General features: G+C 39.4%; 1 protein-coding gene across 1 annotated transcript in view; it reads left to right on the forward strand.

Moving 5' to 3' along the window:
• The window catches only part of ELAVL1 (ELAV like RNA binding protein 1), a 140,547-nt gene that overhangs the window by 41,100 nt on the left and 79,256 nt on the right, over positions 1-20,191 (forward strand). The window contains exon 3 of the mRNA XM_089694312.1: positions 2,882-2,985. Coding sequence (XP_089550438.1) covers positions 2,882-2,985 — 104 coding nt within the window. The remainder of the gene's footprint in view (positions 1-2,881; positions 2,986-20,191) is intronic.

A 20,191-nucleotide genomic window follows, 5' to 3' on the forward strand; every position in this document is an offset into this window, starting at 1 on the left:
GATTGCTTTTACAGGAAAGAGAATCGCCTGCAGGAATAAGATACCGGGGTCATGCCTGCAGCTGTATCCATGGTATCGGAACAACCAGGTAAGTAGCATTTTTAAACGTAGTACACACGATCAGAAAATTGTACCAAAAATACTGCTTTCTAAGCAATCGTACGATAATCTGATCATTGGCACATAGAAATTTGAAGGGACAAGCACAAATTGTTTTCTCGTATGATACCAGATTGTATGATTTTCGTGTAATCGGTACAGTTTTCGTCAAAAATATAACACAAATACATTACATCACTTCCAAATTTTCTTTCTGTCTTACAAGAATTTTTGAAACTTTAGTAACCTCTTCACTTTCCATATGAGACTAGCATGCAAAAAAAACAAACGAAAATTTGTCCGATTACTCCCTGTGTGTACAGGTCTTTAGGAGTCTAAGAGTGGCAGTTATCTTGTTTTTCTCATTATAGTTTCATTTATGTCCTGTTCCCATCTATGTGCATCTGTAGTTATGCATGGGTGTTAATGGGCCTTAACTGTTTACTTTTAAAACACTTTAATTTTTTTAAAACATGCTAAACAGAGCATAGATGCAAACCAGTGACATGCAAAAGAATGGGATTTCTACTTAAAGTGGAACCACACTGCATCTGAGCACCACAAACCAAAAATGCTGTTTAATTCATTGTTAATATCTAAAACAAACTCACCCATCCATTCATGTCTTCATACTTTTATTATTCTTAGAAATCATTTTGAAAAACACCCTCCTGGCATTTTTAGAATTGTCCATCTTGAGAAAAGGCAGATAATTCATTTAGCACTTCCTGGAATCAATCTGCCCTTAACACAGGCATTTGCTGAGCTGAGAACCTTCCCATCCTGAAGACTGCTGGCGGACCTGCCAATTCTGGTGTTCATTGGCAAATGCTAATCGAGCTCTACGGTGCTGGGCAGTGAGAATAGGGCTCACTAGAGGACGTCTGGCTCTCAGGCCACCCTCATGAAGTCTCTTTCTGGTTGTTTGGTCAGAGACATTCACACCAGTGGCCTGCTTGAGGTTATATTGTAGGGCTCTGCCAGTGCTTATGCTGTTCCTCCTTGCACAAAGGAGCAGATACCGGTCCTGATGATGGGTTAAGGACCTTCTATCCTTCTGTCCAGCTCTCCTAGAGTAACTGCCTGTCTCCTGGAATCTCCTCCATGCTCTTGAGACTGTGCTGGGAGACACAGCAAACCTTCCGGCAATGGCACATATTGATGTTCCATCCTGGAGGAGGCAGACTGCCCGTGAAACCTCTGTAGGGTGCAGGCATCGCCTTGTGCTACCAGTAGTGACACTGACCATAGCCAAATGTAAACCTTGTGAAAAACCGTCAAAACAGATGAGTAGGGAAAAAAATGTCAGTTGCCTCCACCTGTAAAACCATTTCTGTTTTGGCGTCTCGTTGTTGCCCATTTAATTTAACACCTATGCACCTGAAACTGATTAACAACCCCCTCTGCTACTAAACTGACCATATCAATATCCCAGGAGTTTAATTTAATGTCCTTTTATTCTTTTGAGCAGTGTACTTTCCTATCTATTTACTAATGCTACCAGTATAATGATTAAAAATAGTCCATGTTGATTGAGAGGGTGAGGTTCCGCTTTAAATGCATTTTCATACAGTAGAATTGTGCAGCGAAACAGTGTAAATAGGTCAAAAAACAAATTCAGGAACACATTTGATTCAGTTATACTCTAAATTTCTGGTATGGCATATCCTTATTTATCTGGTTTTTTTTTTTCTATTGTACATGTGCTAAGGTAAAGTGTTTTTTTTGTTTGTTTTTTTTTTGGGGGGGGGGGGGGTAATCTTCTGGTGTGTATTGTGAACATAAAAAAAATGCCTGCTTGCTGTTTTTTAGCTGAGGTTCTGGCATGAATTGTGCTGCACTTTGGGGGATTGCCGGTTATGATCAGGTGAAGGATATCCTATTATGCTTTGGGGTTTTCATGTGTTGATAGATCATTTGTGGCATCCAGTAAAATTTGCATCATCAGGGGAGCTGCACCAATACGGTAGTGCGAAGAATGAAAATAAAAAAAACAGGCGGTACATCATTACAAATTAAAATCAAGATAAATATTATTCATTTTTAGGGCTCGTTCACACGGGCAAAGAGCCATTCACTGTGAAAAGGAGTGTATCTCTGTGCCTGGGAATGGCAGGTTTGTGTACAGCTGCCTGTGCAAATCAATGCTAGGCTGTGGTTGTACACTGGTAAATGCACATCTGAGTGTTTGCGTGCAGGGACAAATGAGCATCCCTGGGTGCAAACTACATCCATGTATGAACATTCATTCTTGTACACAAGTGAAAGCTTGGATGTGTGGTTACCGTTTGCAAAAAATTTGTTATTCCCCAATGCCAGAGATATGCTTGCTTTTTTAGTGTACTGCTCTCTGCGCGTGTGAATGAGATTTAAAAATATTAGGATTATCTATGTCATTACTTTCGTCCCATTGGCCAGCTGTGCATGCAGAACTGCTTTATTGCATACATACAAACTACAATATATAGTAATTTATAGAGATTTTAAAATGGCAGATGCAAAATGGTAGGTTGCAACCTAAAGCCTACGATGCAGTTTAAAATACAAAGAAGCAATTTTTCATTTGCAAACTGCATCGTAGGCTTTAGGCTGCAACCACCCTGTGAGTTTAATAATGTTTCCACCTGTTTACGCTACTGGATTTAGGAATTTTGATTTTTTTTTTGCGTGCGTGTGTGTGCGTGTGTGTGCGTGCGTGTGTGTGCGTATGTGTGGTGAGTTTTTGTTTTTTTGTTTTGTTTTTTTTTTTTTTTTTTTTATTTTTTTGTTTTTCCCTTTACAGGGCACAGCTTAGGATATGGCTTTGTGAATTACTTAAATGCTAAAGATGCAGAAAGAGCAATAAACACACTTAATGGATTGAGACTGCAATCAAAAACCATAAAGGTGAATATAAGCTTTACACTAGATTTATTTGGGGTTGAAATGCATGAAAGCTTCATCTGTTTTTCTGGTACATCTACTGTTCTGTTTTCAGATTTTGCTAAAGGCATTCTTTGCTTAGTTGCTGCAGAAATGTAGACCGTTAAAGGTTTAGCTCAGCATTTCAGAAAAAAATTAAAAAGTGAACCAACACCATACACCCTTCATACCCCTTCCCCCACCCTCAGGCCCTGCTGTACTTATCTTCCTCAGTGATAAGCTGTCCTTACACAGGAAGGTGGTGTCTGAGGATTTAAAATTCACAATTCTTTGCAGGGCTTCCCCAACAGATCAGAGTAATACTAATTAGTCAGCGCAGATAAAGAGCACTGCCCTGATCTGTCTTGAAGTTCTGCAGAGGAAGTAGATCTCAATACTGTAAAAACAGTAGGGAACAGGGATCACTTTAAAGACCCTGTCATTTTATTTATATATATATATATATATATATTTTTATTAATTTGTTGGTTCTTTATTTGTACCCATTACCCACCCCAACCACAATGACTTTATAATGCAGTGCAAAGTTATGGACCGTGAAAAAAGGAGAAAAAATAGCCATTTTAACCACTTGCCCTCCAGAGGATTTACCCCCCCTTCCTGACCAGGCCATTTTTTCACTGACAATTGCGCGGTCATGTAACGCTGCACCCAAATTAAATTTGTCCTCCCCCCCCCCCCCCCCCCCCACAAATAGAGCTTTCTTTTGGTGGTATTTGATCGCCAGTGCGGTTTCTTTTAATTTTATGCGCTAGAAACAAAAAATACTGACAATTCTGAGAAATATTTTTGACTTTTTGCAATTTAAACATGTTCAGTAAAAAAAAAAAATAAATTTCGGGATAAATTTTGGGCAAAATGTATTTTGCTACGTTTTTGCTAAAAAAACAAAACAAAACAAAAAATAAACCCCACCCAATACGTGTAAATTAATTGGTTTATGTGAAAGTTATAGCGGTTTGTTTTACTAGTAATGGCGTCATTCAGTGACTTATGGCGAGACTGCGGCGGGCATTCTGACACTAGTGGGAACTGACTTGGTTTCACTGACATCCCCAGTGACGTCAATACAGTGATCGGTGCTAATAAAAAGCACTGGACAGGAAGCAGTAAACATCTGGGGCCATCAAAGGGTTAACACTGTGCTGTGTGTTTTTTACTATGAGGCCTGTATTGTTTACATACAGTTCTCTTCCCCCGTCATTATTACTTGGCGATCACCGGGTGCCAGCGAGTAATCATCTGCCGGGACGCAGTGATTAACAGCTGAGGCCGCGAATGGCGCAAATGCAAAATCATATATATCTACGTGATTTTGCACACCCCTGCCGCCCTGTAGCAGTATTTCTGCTATAGGGCGGTGGTAAAGCAGTTAAGATATATTACTTTTTTTCCCTTTTTTAGCTGCCCCTCCCTCGGTCCCTTTCTCATTGCCAAATTGAAGCTGTTGAGTGGTTTCTGAACATATGTAATCAAAGAGTGCTGAGGCTGGGATCAGAAGCTGCTCCCCTGCACACTGCTTCAAAAGTAAAAAGGTTGACTTTCAGACTGAGCAGTATTGGCTTGGAAGTAATGTAAACATTTGGCAGCTGTACGTAACTAATATAGTCTTTCACCATTCTTATGAAGACTCTGGGGTGAATTTCTTAAAACTGGAGTTACCAGAATCTGGAATAGCTGTGCAATGCAATCAGTCAGCTTCTAATTTTCATTTCAAAGCTTAAAGTGGAGCTAAAGTTCCACTGTCGCAAAGTGCGAGCAGGCATGCTCTTTATGAAAAACAATCTACGTACCTGCCTGCTTGCAGCGTTCTCTGGCATGTAAACTAAGCTGTGTCCGTGCAGCTCAGCTTACATTGCTGGCATGGTTCCTGTGCTTCAAAGACAGACACATGCACAAGAGTGACATCATTTCACACTATCCAATGAATTCACCTAGAAAGTGATGCCAGAGAGGGACAGGGCCTGTTGAAGTAAAGGTACATTATCTTTGCTTTAACAATCTGAAGATAGAAGCTGATTGGTTGCTATGCACAGCTGTTCCAGGTTCTGTTTGTTCCATTTTTGCTAAAATTCTCTCCTATGTCTCCTGGCTTCTAGAGGTATGAGTAAATGATCAGCATCGCTTTTTTTCCCTGTCGTCAATGATCCAGCCTTTATTTCCTTTTTTACTCTCTGTAGTGTTCAGTTTCCAAGCAGCAGCAGCCTTTATACGCAAGGTATAACCAGACGTTTACCACAGTGCTATGCAATAATATACACAACACATAAATGTGCAAAACACAAGTCTGTTTTGGTACTTAATCTATAAACAGCCCACCATATGTGCATAACGTCATCCATAAAGTGACCATGTGCTCTCTCACCGCCCTTGGGTGCTCCCAAACTCAATAGAAGGTAGTGACCCCTTGCAATAAGCATAAGAGTCAATAGCCATCTCCCAAGTAGTATCTCTCCTGGAAACTCCACTCTCATAGGTTCCTCACTCCACTTTTGTTGGTACTGTCCTGGAAACTCCACAGCTTTGTATGCAGGTAAGTATCAGTGATGCTGACATCAGTGCTCAGGCAGTTACACAGACCAACAGAGATGAGAGGCTGTCATAGTGTAGCATTTTTTAATAATAGACTAAAATCATTACTCACTTTAACCACGTCAGCTCCGGAAGGTTTTCCCTCCTTCCTGACCAGGCCTTTATTTGCTATTTGGTACTGCGCTATTTCAACTGGTAATTGAGTGGTCATGCAGTGCTGTACCCAGACTAAATTTAAGTAATTTCTTCACACAAATAGAGTTTGTTTTAGTGGTATTTAATCACCACTGGGAAAAAAAAACATTTTCTACTTTGTTATAAAAAAAAATCCAATAAACTCAAATTTAGTTATACATTTAAGCCAAAATGTATTCTTCTGCATGTCTTTGGTTAAAAAAAAATCTCAATATATGGTATTGTATAGTATGGTATATACTATGGTATATATATTGGAATTTATGCAGCTTTTACTTTTTGACTGCCTGTCACATTTCATGAGGTATAGAGATGATCCTTCTGCACTACCTTTCTACCCAAAATGACCCCAAAAAAATAAAGTGGCCGCAGACACCTACAGTCAGGTCCATAAATACTGGGACATCGACACAATTCTAACATTTTTGGCTCTCTACACCACCACAATGGATTTGAAATGAAACGAACAAAATGTGCTTTAACTACAGACTGTCAGCTTTAATTTGAGGGTATTTACATCCAAATCAGGTGAACGGTGTAGGAATTACAACAGTTTGCATATGTGCCTCCCACTTGTTAAGGGACCAAAAGTAATGGGACAGAATAATAATCATAAATCAAACTTTCACTTTTTAATACTTGGTTGCAAATCCTTTGCAGTCAATTACAGCCTGAAGTCTGGAACACATAGACGTCACCAGATGCTGGGTTTCATCCCTGGTGATGCTCTGCCAGGCCTCTACTGCAACTGTCTTCAGTTCCTGTTTGTTCTTTGGGCATTTTCCCTTTTGTTTTGTCTTCAGCAAGTGAAATGCATGCTCAATCGGATTCAGGTCAGGTGATTGACTTGGCCATTGCATAACATTCTACTTTTTTCCCTTAAAAAACTCTTTGGTTGCTTTTGCAGTATGCTTTGAGTCATTGTCCATCTGCACTGTGAAGCGGTGTCCAATGAGTTTTGAAGCATTTGGCTGAATATGAGCAGATAATATTGCCCGAAACACTTCAGAATTCATCCTGCTGCTTTTGTCAGCAGTCACATCATCAATAAATACAAGAAAACCAGTTCCATTGGCAGCCATACATGCCCACTCCATGACACTACCACCATAATGCTTCACTGATGAGGTGGTATGCTTAGGATCATGAGCAGTTCCTTTCCTTCTCCATACTCTTCTCTTCCCATCACTCTGGTACAAGTTGATCTTGGTCTCATCTGTCCATAGGATGTTGTTCCAGAACTGTGAAGGCTTTTTTAGATGTCATTTGGCAAACTCTAATCTGGCCTTCCTGTTTTTGGGGCTCACCAATGGTTTACATCTTGTGGTGAACCCTCTGTATTCACTCTGGTGAAGTCTTCTCTTGATTGTTGACTTTGACACACACACACCTACCTCCTGGAGAGTGTTCTTGATCTGGCCAACTGTTGTGAAGGGTGTTTTCTTCACCAGGGAAAGAATTCTTTGGTCATCCACCACAGTTGTTTTCCGTGGTCTTCCGGGTATTTTTGTGTTGCTGAGCTCACCGGTGCGTTCCTTCTTTTTAAGAATGTTCCAAACAGTTGTTTTGGCCACGCCTAATGTTTTTGCTATCTCTCTGATGGGTTTGTTTTGTTTTTTCAGCCTAATGATGGCTTGCTTCACTGATAGTGACAGCTCTTTGGATCTCATCTTGAGAGTTGACAGCAACAGATTCCAAATTCAAATAGCACACTTGAAATGAACTCTGGACCTTTTATCTGCTCATTGTAATTGGAATAATGAGGGAATAACACACACCTGGCCATGGAGCAGCTGAGAGGCCAATTGTCCCATTACTTTTGGTCCCTTAACAAGTTGGAGGCACATATGCAAACTGTTGTAATTCCTACACAGTTCACCTGATTTGGATGTAAATACCCTCAAATTAAAGCTGACAGTCTGCAGTTAAAGCACATCTTGTTCGTTTCATTTCAAATCCATTGTGGTGGTGGTGATGTATAGAGCCAAAAATGTTAGAATTGTGTCCATGTCCCAATATTTATGGACCTGACTGTATTTCTAAAATAGTGAAAAATCATTAATAAGCTTGACCGGGTGCTGCGCTACTTAAAGAATAATAAGTGAAACAAAATGTATAGCATAGATTACACATAAATGTGTCCCTCATCCATATGTGAACATAACATATAAATGCAGATGATTAGTGCAAAAAATCAAGTGACAGTACAGGCTGCAAAAAACAGATCTAAAAATCACCGATAAAACAATTAAGGTCAAACTCGATATTCAGTCCTAAGGGGGCCATAGTGTCCATCGTGTAAATCCACCGGGATTCCGCCTGACTTAAAACCTGAATTTTGTCATTGCCTCTCCAGTGGGGTTGAAATTTCTCAATTCCCCAAAACAATAGGGAAGAGGGGGTCCCTATCATAGTGTGTCGTGAAGTGTTTGGAGAGACTATGTTTGGGATAACCTTTTGTTGATGTTCTGTACATGTTCGTGAGGTGTGTTTTGTGTATAAAAAAAAAAAAAAAAAAAAGGTTGTCACTTAGACCTCATGTACACTGCAGCATTTAAGAGTTGGGCATTTTTATTAAGCCCCTGAACTTTCCTGTTATCCTATGTGTCCATGTACGCAGTCATTTAGAGGAGTTTACAGGCAGATTAGTTTACTGGCATTTCTCTGAAAGCACAAAAACTGCGTTCAGGGCAAGACTTTACTGGCAATTAAAACAACAAATGCGCCTAAATGCTAGGCATTTTTAGCACTTTAGCATTTATCCATTTAAAAGCCCAGTATAATTTCAAATTGTGGCCAAGGAAATAAACTCCCAAACGCCAAAATGCTGCTGAATTCTGCTTAACTCACCTAAACTGGTTTGAAAAAATGCAGCTTTAGGTGAGTTTTTAACGCTGATTTTCTCCTGTTAGGAGAAACCGCTTTTACAATAAACCAGTGTACATGAAGCCTTAAATAACTGCTCACACATGCCATGGGTATATGTGGAATAACACCCCAAAACACATTTTGCTACTGAATATGAGGATATCACATATGAGAGACCTTTTGGCAGCTTAGCCACATACAGGCTCCCAAAATCCAATGGCCATCTACAGGCTTTCAAAGGGCATATTTCCTCATGTCACTTCCTCACTACCTATCACAGTTTTGGAGGCTCTAAAATGCCAGGATAGTACAAACAACCCCCAAATTACCCTTTTTTGGAAAGTAGACAACCCAAACAATTTGATAAGAGGCATGGTGAGTATTTTGCAGATATCCTTTTTGTCACAGGGTTTTGAAAAAGAGAAGAAAAAAAAAATTTTAATTTTCTTTCTTCATTTTCCAAAGACTTGTGGCAACAAATGAGATTTGCAAAATACTCACCATGCCCCTTAGCAAATACTTTGGAGTGTCTACTTTCCAAAAAAGTAAACATTTGTGGTGGTGGTGTGGTGGGGGGGTTCAACAATCCTTGCATTCCAGGGCCAACATTAGAAGTTTATGCCCACTCTTCTAACCACTTGAAAAACAAGTTTTTTCTGACACTTATTGTTTAAATTAAAAACCTTTTTTTTTGCTAGAAAATGAACCCCCCCAAACATTATATATATTTTTAAAGCAATGGCCCTAGAGATAAAATGGTGGGTGCTGCAATTTTTTATGTTGCTTAGTATTTGCGCTGCAATTTTTCAATTGCTGATTTTTTTGAAAGAATACTTTTTTTTAATCTTAATGCACAAAAACACAATATATTGTCCAATTATTTGATAAAATATAAAAGATGATGTTACCCATCAAATAGATCCCAAACATGAAATGCTTTAAAATTGCATATGCCTGTGCAATGGCGTCAAACTGCGTACATTTTTAATATCAATAGGTGTTTCTTTAAAAGCCTTTACAGGTCACCACTTTAAATTTACACAGGCGGTCTAGTGCAAGAATTACTGCCCTCGATCTGATGTTCGCAGTGATACCTGCAATCTTTGTTTACATACTGACATGGGACCGATGCTTGCTTTCGCCTTTGCACGGGAAGGGAGGGGGGAACGGGGGTTAATTTTTTTTTTTTTTTTTTTATTATTTTTTTTTTAACACTGTCCCCTTTTTGTTATCACAGGGAATGTAATTAGTCAGTGACAGGATCTCTTTTCTGAGAAATCTGGGGTCTATTAGATTGGTGTGATCAGATGCCTTCCCAATTTAAAAATGGCGCTGTTAATAACTGGTGAAACGGAAATGATGAAATGCTCATAGTTCCTGGTTTCTTAGACCATAGAGATGATTGGAGCTATTCTGGTCTCTGATTAGCCTTCTGATCAGTCATGTCACTTCCTCACTACCTATCACCATTTCAGAGGCCAGAATAGTACAAACACCCCACCCCACCCCCAAATTACCTTTTTTGGAAAATAAGAGGCATGCTGAGTATTTTTTGTCACAAGTTTTTGAAAAAGAAAAGCGAAAATACATTTTTGTTTTGTCTTCCAAAAACTTGTGGCAACAAATGAGATCTGCCAAATACTCACAATTAGTGGTACACCGAAATGAAAATTTGTGTGCCGAAAACAAAAATTCAAAATGCACTTGGCCGAAAACCGAAATTGAAATGCGCAGTTTTTAAAAATATATATTTTTTGGGAAAAAAATACACAGATTAAAAAAAAAAAAAAACTATATATACCCCACTTTTTTTGTAAAATATGAAAGCGGATGTTACAGCAAGTAAATAGATACCCAACATGTCACACTTTAAACTTGCGCACGCTTGTGGAATGGCGTGAAACTGAGGTACTTAAAAATCTCCATGGTTGATGCTTTAAAAATTACAGGTTAGTAGTGTAAAGTTACAGAGGAGGTATAGTGTGAGAATCATTGCTCTTGCTCTGACGTTCGTGGCGATACCTCACGTGTGTGGTTTGAACACCATTTACATATGTGGGTATGGCCTACGTATGCTTTCACCTCTATGTGCGAGCGCGTGGCGGGGTCGGGGGCACTTCAAACTTTTTTTTTTTTTTAATTTTTTTTTTTTTTTTTGCACCAGGTATTTTCAGCACCTGTTTTGGTGCTTTTTTTTTTTTCCATTTCATGGCCGGAAGGGGTGTTTTCGGCCGAAACGTTTTGGCCACCAAAATTTCGGTGCATTCCTACTCACAGTGCCTCTTAGAAAATACCTTGGAGTGTCTATTTTCCAAAAAGGGGTCATTTGGTTGGGTGCTTCTATTATCCTGGCATTTCAGGGCCAGCATTAGGAGCTTATGCCAGACATCACCCACTTATCTAACCACTTGAAGGCCTAGCCTTTTCTGACATTTCTTGTTTACTTGCTAAAACTTTTTTTTGCTAGAAATTTACTTTGAACCCCAAAACATGAAATATTTTTGTGAAGTAGAAGCCCTAGAGGATAAAATGGTGGGTGTTGTAATTTTTTTATGTCACGCAGTATTTGCGCAATGATTTTTCAAATGTAAATGTTTTGGAAAAAATACACTTTAAATTTTTTTTAGCAAAAACACAATATATTGCCCATTCGTTTGATGGGGTCTGGGAAATCTGGGGTCTATTACACTTTAGATCTCTCCTGCGATTAAAGCATCTGATCATCAAAGCTTTGCGTTTCTTTTTTTTTTTAACCTAACTCTGCTTTAAACTGCATTCCATGTCCTCTACTGTGTGCTAATAAAGCATATATGATAAGGATATGAATTGTTTGCTATTCTGTCACGTATCTTGGATCTGAAAACCAGCCTGAGCACCAGCGCCCCTCTCACATTCCTTTGATGAGCGGCAGAGCTTTGGATGAGTTGATGACTACCAATGTTCTCTAACAAACCTCTGAGGGCTTCATAGAACAGCTGCATTTATACTGAGATTACATTACACACAGTTGAACTCTACTAATTTTGCGACTTTTGAAGGCAAATGGTTCCACTAGCTATTAATTAGGGATACCATAGTAAATAGATCTGAATATAAATGCACACTCCACTTTTCAGATATTTGTAAAAAAGAATGTGAAAACCATTTATCATGTTCTTTCCACTTCACAATTATGTGCCACTTTGTGTTGAACTATCACATAAAATACCAATAAAGTACATTTACGTTTTTGGTTGTGACATGACAAAATGTGGAAAATTTCAAGGGGGTATGAATACTCTTTCAAGGTACTGCATATACCATAGTTTGTGATCTCTATAACTTTGCTGTAGACTAAAGTATAAAACAGTTGATTAGGGTTGTTTTCACCAAATAAATATTTAAAGAAAGAAGAATGCATTTTGGTCTAAATTTATTTGCAAAATTTCATAACAGAAATGATTTTGTTTTTTAATTTTCAGCCTTTTTTCATTTATTTAGCAAAATTTAAAAATCCCAGTGGTTATTAAATACCACCAAAAGAAAGCTCTATTTGTGTGAAAAAAAGATATCGTATGGGTGCAGTGTTGCATGACTGCACAATGGTCATTAAAAGTATTACAGCGCTGAAAGCTGAAAATTCACCTGGATAGGAAGGAGGTGAAAGTGCCCGGTATTGAAGTTGTTAAAAATACTATAAAAATCTAAAACTATACACTAAAAATGTCATAAAATCTTAAATATTTAAATAACTGTTCATTACAGTAATGAGCCCCATAGCACCATCTACAGGTTTCTTTACCTATTACAGTTCCCTATTAATACCGTATTTGCCGGCGTATAAGACGACTGGGCGTATAAGACGACCCCCCTACTTTTCCTGCTAAAATGTAGTGTTTGGGCTATACTCGCCGTATAAGACTACCCCTCTTCCAATGCACACCAGTGGGAGGAATAGTGCCCCATCATTGATGTCAGTGGGAGGAATAGTGCCCCATCATTGATGTCAGTGGGAGGAATAGTGCCCCATCATTGGTATCAGTGGGAGGAATAGTGCCCCATCATTGGTATCAGTGGGGGGAATAGGTGCCCCATCATTGGTATCAGTGGCAGGAATGGTGCCCCATCATTGGCATCAGTGGGAGGAATAGTGCCCCATCATTGGTATCAGTGGGGGGAATAGGTGCCCCATCATTGGTATCAGTGGCAGGAATAGTGCCCCATCATTGGTGTCAGTGGGAGGAATGGTGTCCCATCATTGGTGTCAGTGAGGGGTGGAATAGTGCCCCATCATTGGTGTCAGTGGGGGGAGGAATAGTGCCCCATCGTTGGTGTCAGTGGGGGGGGGAATAGTGCCCCATCGTTGGTGTCAGTGGGGGGGAGGAATAGTGCCCCATCGTTGGTGTCAGTGGGAGGAATAGTGCCCCATCGTTGGTATCAGTGGGAGGAATAGTGCCCCATCATTGGTATCAGTGACACCAATGATGGGGCACTATTCCTCCCACTGACACTTGCTGACCCTGTTCTAGTACGGTGCTGCTGCAGCCAGCATATGTGGTTGCAGCAGCACCTCTACACACAGCACTTACCTGCTGCTCCGGCACTCAATTTTCGCGGGGCCGCTCGGCTCCGCCCCCTCGCCGGTGATTGGCCGCCTGTGTGCCTTTCCTGAGCTACAGTTCTGGCGGCCAATCACCGGTGAGGAGGCGGAGCCGCGCAGCCGCACGAACATCCAGTGGCCGAACTGAAGGAGACGCCGCGCTTCCTGGACCGGATCGTCGTGGGACTGGATCCAGGTAAGAGACGTCAGCCCCTGCAAACCCCTGTACTTAATGCCGCAGCCCCCCTAACATGTGTACCGGCGTATAAGACGACCCCCGACTTTTGAGAAGATTTTCAAGGGTCAAAAAGTCGTCTTATACGCCGGCAAATACGGTACATTGCTTCTATAACCAAATAGTAAAAATAAATTTAAAATGGTGCAACTTGCAAGCATAAAAAAAATTAAGGATAAAACTATTTAAATCTAGCTCTGTTTTTAGACCTTATGGTGGTAATGTCCCTAGTTGGCATATCCACTTAGTTTTGTTTTATGAAACAGCTTTTTTGAGATCTGTGCTTCCAGTGTTATATACCTTCTATAATGTCCCACAAAATAACAATGTGAGGTCCCTATTATGATATAACCTAAAAGGCTATGTTTTTATAACCCTTTTTCTGTCGTTTATGTGCCCTCCTAGTTGTACTCCTAATTTTGTGCTTTCTACATAGTGAAATCTGCACGGACATTCCAGTAAAAGCACAACATGCATGCTATCACATATAAATTCCTTGATCTTGTTTCTTTTCCCATAGGACCTGGATTCAAATTGAGTAGTTTTTCTCCCTCTACTTTTAATTGTTAAACATGGAATACATCCACATCTAAAGAACCCCACTTGATCTAAAAACATGTTTTGTGGTGTTTTTTTTTTTTTTTTCATGGGTTCGGTACATTTTTTAACTTCTGTTTCTTAGTGTGGGTGGTTTTCTATAAACGAATTTCAGCTTCTTGAGAAGCACTTTTGCCAATATATTATCTATTAAAATTATTGGTCAGTGTTTCCTAACAATTCTTTCTATACTTTATTGCTTTTTGAACTCCATATTGAATACTGCTTTTCTTTATTCTTTTATAGTTCTCCCCTAGCCATCCTTTGTACTTGTCTCTTTACTTTATTCAGAAAACTTTTTATATCGCTTTTCGTTGAATCTCTCGATCAGGACATCCACTTGCATTTTGAGATCCCTTTTTTTTAATCACAATTTCTTTTTCTGCATCATTTGACCTTTTTGGTACTGCTCCTGAGCACATGGGGTGGTGGCAACTTCCTGTTAGGATGTACCCATTCCGGACTGTCTTCTTGAAATGGGTACTTGTGTATAATTGTTTTTTTTTTGTTTTTTTGTTTTTTATATACCACCAAGTCCAAGTATTAACTGACTCCTTACTGTAATTATCTGAAAAGGAAATCTACTCATTAGCGTTCATTTCTCTCATGAATATCTTGAATGATTCTTCTGATCCCTCCCACTCTTATTACATTATCTATGTATCTCTTTTAAATTTTCAATTTTGATCTGTTTTTTTCCATATATTTCTTCCTCCCACCTACTCCTAAAAATATGCACCATGCAGGCAGAATAATTTGACCTCCTTTCTTTGTTTCTATGATATTTCCTGTCATGCCAAAAGAAATTGTTGCTCATGGCTAGTCCCAAAGCTTGCAGCAGAAATTCCTTGTTTCTCTTTAATATCTGTATTTCTTAGTGCCCATGCCACTGCATCCAAAGCATCTTGTTAAATATTGGTGTAAACCGGTTTACATCAATAATTGCCAAAATGCAATTATCTACTGTGGTTGTTCATAATATGTCAATCAAACCCTTACTGTGTCCTTTTAAGTATTCTGGAAAATATTGTGCCAAGGATTGTAGAAAGTGGTCTAAATACTCCCCTAACGTAGAAAACAGTGAATCCACCCCACTAATTGGTCTCCCTGGGGGGGTTACATTCATCTTCATGCAACTTGGGTACTCTATAAATAACTGGAACTTTAGGAGCCTCCGATATTAAATATCTAGCTTCTTTTTTTCATTTAATATTCCATTCTTCTGTGCTCTTCTAATTAGCTTAAGTTTTGCCTTATATTTATTACTAGGTTACTCAGTAACGCATAGCTATAGGTGCTTTCTTCTGTCACTTATTTGAGTTCTCTATCATAATCCTATTTGTTGAGGACCATGGTTAGGGACCTTCCCCCCACCCCCTTTATTGGCAGGTCTAATTACCATCTGTTTTCTTTTTTGTAACTCCTCAATGTCTGTCTTAATATCGTCTTTGCCTCTGATTGGGTCCGTTCTGATCTTCTCAATATCTTGTTCCACCATTATTTTAAAAATTCATAAACCTTGATTATTAGTCATGTTTGGATTAAAAATGGACTTATTCATCAGTCCACTATGTTTGTATTCTGCCTCTCCTGAAGTTCTACTTTTTATGTCTGCATAATTTTTTTTTTTTTTTAGGTTTAATTTCCTCATATACGTACAGTTGTGTTCAAAATAATAGCTGTCCAACACCACTAACCAGATCAATCACTGGTTTTGGTATAAATTATATTTCTACATGGCAAACCGTTTACTAGTAGGTGTAATAGAAAACCAACAGACCCAACAGTCATGACATGCATGTTTCTGATTCTGTGTAATTGAATCATTAATTGAATTACAATTGAATCATTAATTGAAAGGTGCATGTTCAAAATAATAGCAAAGTGGAGTTCTATTAGTGAGGTTATTCCTTCTGTGAAAAAACAGGTGGCCCTTATTTAAGAATGAAGGCAGCAAATGTTGGGTATAGTGCATTTCTCTCTAAAAATCATATAAAGAAGTGCAGAAACTGATAGGCTGCTCAGCTAAATTGATCTCAAATGCTTTAAAATGGCAACCAAAATCAGAAAGACATGGAAGAAAAACGGAAAAGTGCCATTCAAATGGATTGAAGAATAACCAAAATGGCAAAGACTCAGCCAATGATCAGCTCCAGGGTGATTTAAAGAAGGTCTAAATTTACCTGTGAGTATTGTAACAATTAGACACCTATGTGAAGCCAAGCTATCAGCAAGAAGCCCCCGCAAAGTCCTATTGTTAAAAAAAAATGACAAATATATAGAAAGTTCAGCACTAAAATAAGTGATATTATAGTGAAAATAAAGTGCAAAGTCAATCTGACAAATAACGAGAAAAAAAAAAAATTGATCGGTGGAACAGTCAAGTACAGCATATAAAATCTAATATAAAAATGTTCAATAAATGTGAAACAGTAAAGTGCAGCATAAAGTGAGAATATATAAAGTCCATAAAATAGTGGAGTAAGAGCTATAAATTGTCCGTAAGGATATAGGTACGGCAATCACGGTGAAATATTGTGAAGTGATCCAATAGGGAAGCCACCACCTCTGTCAGATGTACACTCACCAGACATCTACTGGTAAACGGCATGTAAGCACATCTCATCTGTGTACAGGTAAGAGCAATGAAACCTCTGCAAGGGATGCTCAGCCAAGGGCAAAAAATGCAGGGGGACCCCCTCCTATGAGGAATAGCTCACCACAGGAGCCAAAAATAGTATATAGTGTAGTATTTTATTAAATAATGAATAAAAGACAATCCACGTGGAATCAAGTAAGAATGAAGGTAAAATGGAGTACCAAGATGGCCGCCGTTCCAGCCTACGGCGCCGTTGCTGAAGGTCGGAATGGCAGCCATCTTGATACTCCCATTTTACCTTAATTCTTACTTGTTTCCACGTTTTTGCAGTACCATTACTCTAGTCAATTTCCAGGTAATTAAAATCCCCCATTATTATCACTGTCCCAGCCCTTTTGATCTGTGCAAGGAGCTGAGTTTCCACCTGCTCATTAACACTGGGAGGCCTATAACAAACTCCAATGATTACCTTTGTAGTACGAACCCCCAGGTGCAGTTCCACCCATAATACTTAAGCCTCATCACACTTTGCATCAGCTAGGTCCTTTTCACACTCGCTCTTTGATCACTTCTCACATAGAGACATACACCACCACCTTTCGTATTTATTTTGTCTCTCCGAAAGAGAACATAGCCAGGAATATTAATGGCCCAGTCGTGCAGAATGAAGGCAAGATTCAGCAATGCCAGTTAAATCAGTTCTGTTCATGCACCAAAGCTTCCAACTCGCCTATTTTGCTTTGCAGACTTCTGGCATTGGTGAACAAACACTTTAATACATTGACACTTTGTGCACACATATTTTGCATATTTTTTATTTTCATACAAATGGTACCAATTCCATTGGTTATTTGTAGCATGGGAACCTTCTTATCATCTGCCATAGCCTTCCCCCCCATCTTTCCCCATTCCACCCACCAATAAGTACTGACCCTGTCTGATCTATCTAGCCTGTTATAATCTAATTCTTCCTCCCCCCTCGATCCTAGTTTAAATATTCCTCCAGCCTTCCCATAAACCTCTCCCCTAGCACAGCAGACCCCCTTCCATTTAGGTACAGACCATTTCTAGCATATAGGTTGCACCCCAATGAAAAGTCAGCCCAGTGCTCTAAAAACCCAAATCCTTCCATCTTACACCAGGTTTTCAGCCATGCATTGAGTTCTCTAATCTCCCCCAGTTGCGCATGGCACAGGAAATATATCAGAGAATATCACCTTGGAGGTCCTTCCCTTCAACTTGCAGCCTAGTTCTTTAAATTGATTCTTAAGGAGCCTCTACCTTCCATGTATTCTGTCATTGGTTCCAACATGAACCAAGACAGCTGGGTCATGCCCAGCCCCTCTCAGTAATTTATCAAGCTGGTCCACCACATGCCGAACCCTGGCACCAGGGTGACAAATTATTCTATCAGTTCTTCTGATTATAGAATTCCCTACTACCGCCAGCTGTCTAGGCCTTCCTGAACTACCCTCACCACCCCTCCCAGATGGTCTGCCCTCCCGGCTGTTAGGGATAGCAGTGACATCCAGGGCTGCCACCCCAACATCTTCACCTAACTTGGCAAATCTGTTTGGGTGCTCAAACCCAGGGCTGGCCTACCTTTTCTGTGAGCGCCTACCACTCCCTCTTGTTACAGTAACCCATGGTCCTACCTGATAATCCCTGATTAGCCCTTCCGCCCTCCACCTCAATCCCATTAGCTACCTGCTCAGAGAGCAGAAGACCCCTTTTGAAGGTTGTCGGTTCTGCCCAGTGTTGCAACTTGCTCCTTCAGATCTTTAACGTGAGTTTCCAGAAGAGCAAGCTGCTCACATCTGTCGCAGCGGTATCCATCCTGGATCTGTTGCTCCATTGCTGCATACATGTGGCACACTGTGCACTGCACAAAACCTTCAACTCTGCTAGCACACATTATCCCAGTTACAATATTAACAGGAAATATCTGTTGTCACTTACAGGTTAGTAGACTCCTGCTATAATCTCCTTTTTTTCAACTCCGGTTTTTTAACCCCACTTATCAAATGTCCACTTAGTTTGTTGCACTTTCTATATATTTATCCATAAGGAGTTGCTACCTATACCTTGGTGCTAGCTGCTTTATAGTTCCAGTGCTCACCTACACTTGATATTTCTAAAAAAAAATTACATGCTGCAAAGGTTACAATTTGCAAAAGAACACATTGACCTAAAGCAAAATGGTGCAACGTTTTGTGAACTGATGAAAGCAAGGTTGTTATTTTTGGGTCTAGGGGCCGCAGACCGTTTCAGAGCCTGCAAACACTGAATTCAAGCCACAGGACACTGAAGCATGGTGGCGCAAGCATCATGATATGGAGATGTTTTAGAATACTTGGAGGTAATGTTGCCTTATACTGAAGAAGTGCCCTTGAAATAGGTGTTTCAACAAGACAATGACCAAAACACACCAGTAAGCGAGCAGCATCTTGGTTCCTTTTTTTTTAATTTAAATTTGTATTTGGTTTTTGTACAAACAAACATAAAACACATTATATCTTCATTAATACATTATTCCTATAATAATCTATTGCTCCCTTCCCTACTCCCCCCCCTCCCCTCCCTTACCTACAAAATCTTTTCTCTATATCGATATCTTCTTTATCTTCTATATAACCATGTTTTATTTATATAATTTATGTTATCCCTTTTGTTCTTATTAATTCAACATAAGTTTCTGAGGTTTTAAATTTCCTCCAGTATCTCCATATTCTTCTAAACTTTTCCATTTTATCTTCTTCCATACTACATAGTTCCTCCATTCTAGCAATTTTTTCCACTTTCTCTATCCAATCTACCATCCCTGGTACCTCTGTCTCCTGCCAAAACTTGGGAATCAATCCTTTTGCTTCACTAATCAAATGGTACAATACTGTCCTTTTGTATATTTCAACTGTAGGCTCAAAATAATAGAATAGACATTTCCATGGATCTCCCTGAATGTTTACCTCACATATTTCCTGGAAAATTTGAGCTATTTCCCTCCAGTAATTCTGTATATTCGGACAGCTGCACCATATGTGTGCCATAGTACCTCTTTCTCCACAACCTCTCCAACACCAGGGGGGATTCTCTACTTGCTATTTATGGGAAATGCTTGGTGTTAAATACCATCTAACTATGTGTTTAGAATTCATTTCTACCGCATGTGTATTTGTCACCTTATGTATTAATTTAAAAATAATTTTCCTTTGTTGTGGGTTTATTTCTAATCCCAGTTCCTTCTCCCAGTTCCTTCTCCCATTTTCCTATGAACCCAAGAGAGTCCACTCCATCAAGATCCATCAGTATCTTATATATCTTTGAGGTAATATGTTTTGGAGTCATACTTCCACCATTAATTTTTCGAATGGATTCAAGTCCTCCATTGACCTCAACGGTTGTGATAGACTCGTGACAAAATGGTATAACTGATAGTACCTCCATTCATCCAGCCTCACAAATACATTTTTATTTTTTTTAAACTTTGAAACGTGCATATTTCCCCCCCCCCCCCTTTATAATATATTTCAAACGTGCTTTCTTATCTTTTATCCTGCTCCCTCCC

This window comes from Staurois parvus, unplaced genomic scaffold (genome assembly GCF_062004578.1).
Source record: "Staurois parvus isolate SC_StPar_1 unplaced genomic scaffold, SC_StPar_1.0 ptg000659l, whole genome shotgun sequence".
Taxonomy (NCBI): Eukaryota; Metazoa; Chordata; class Amphibia; order Anura; family Ranidae; genus Staurois; species Staurois parvus.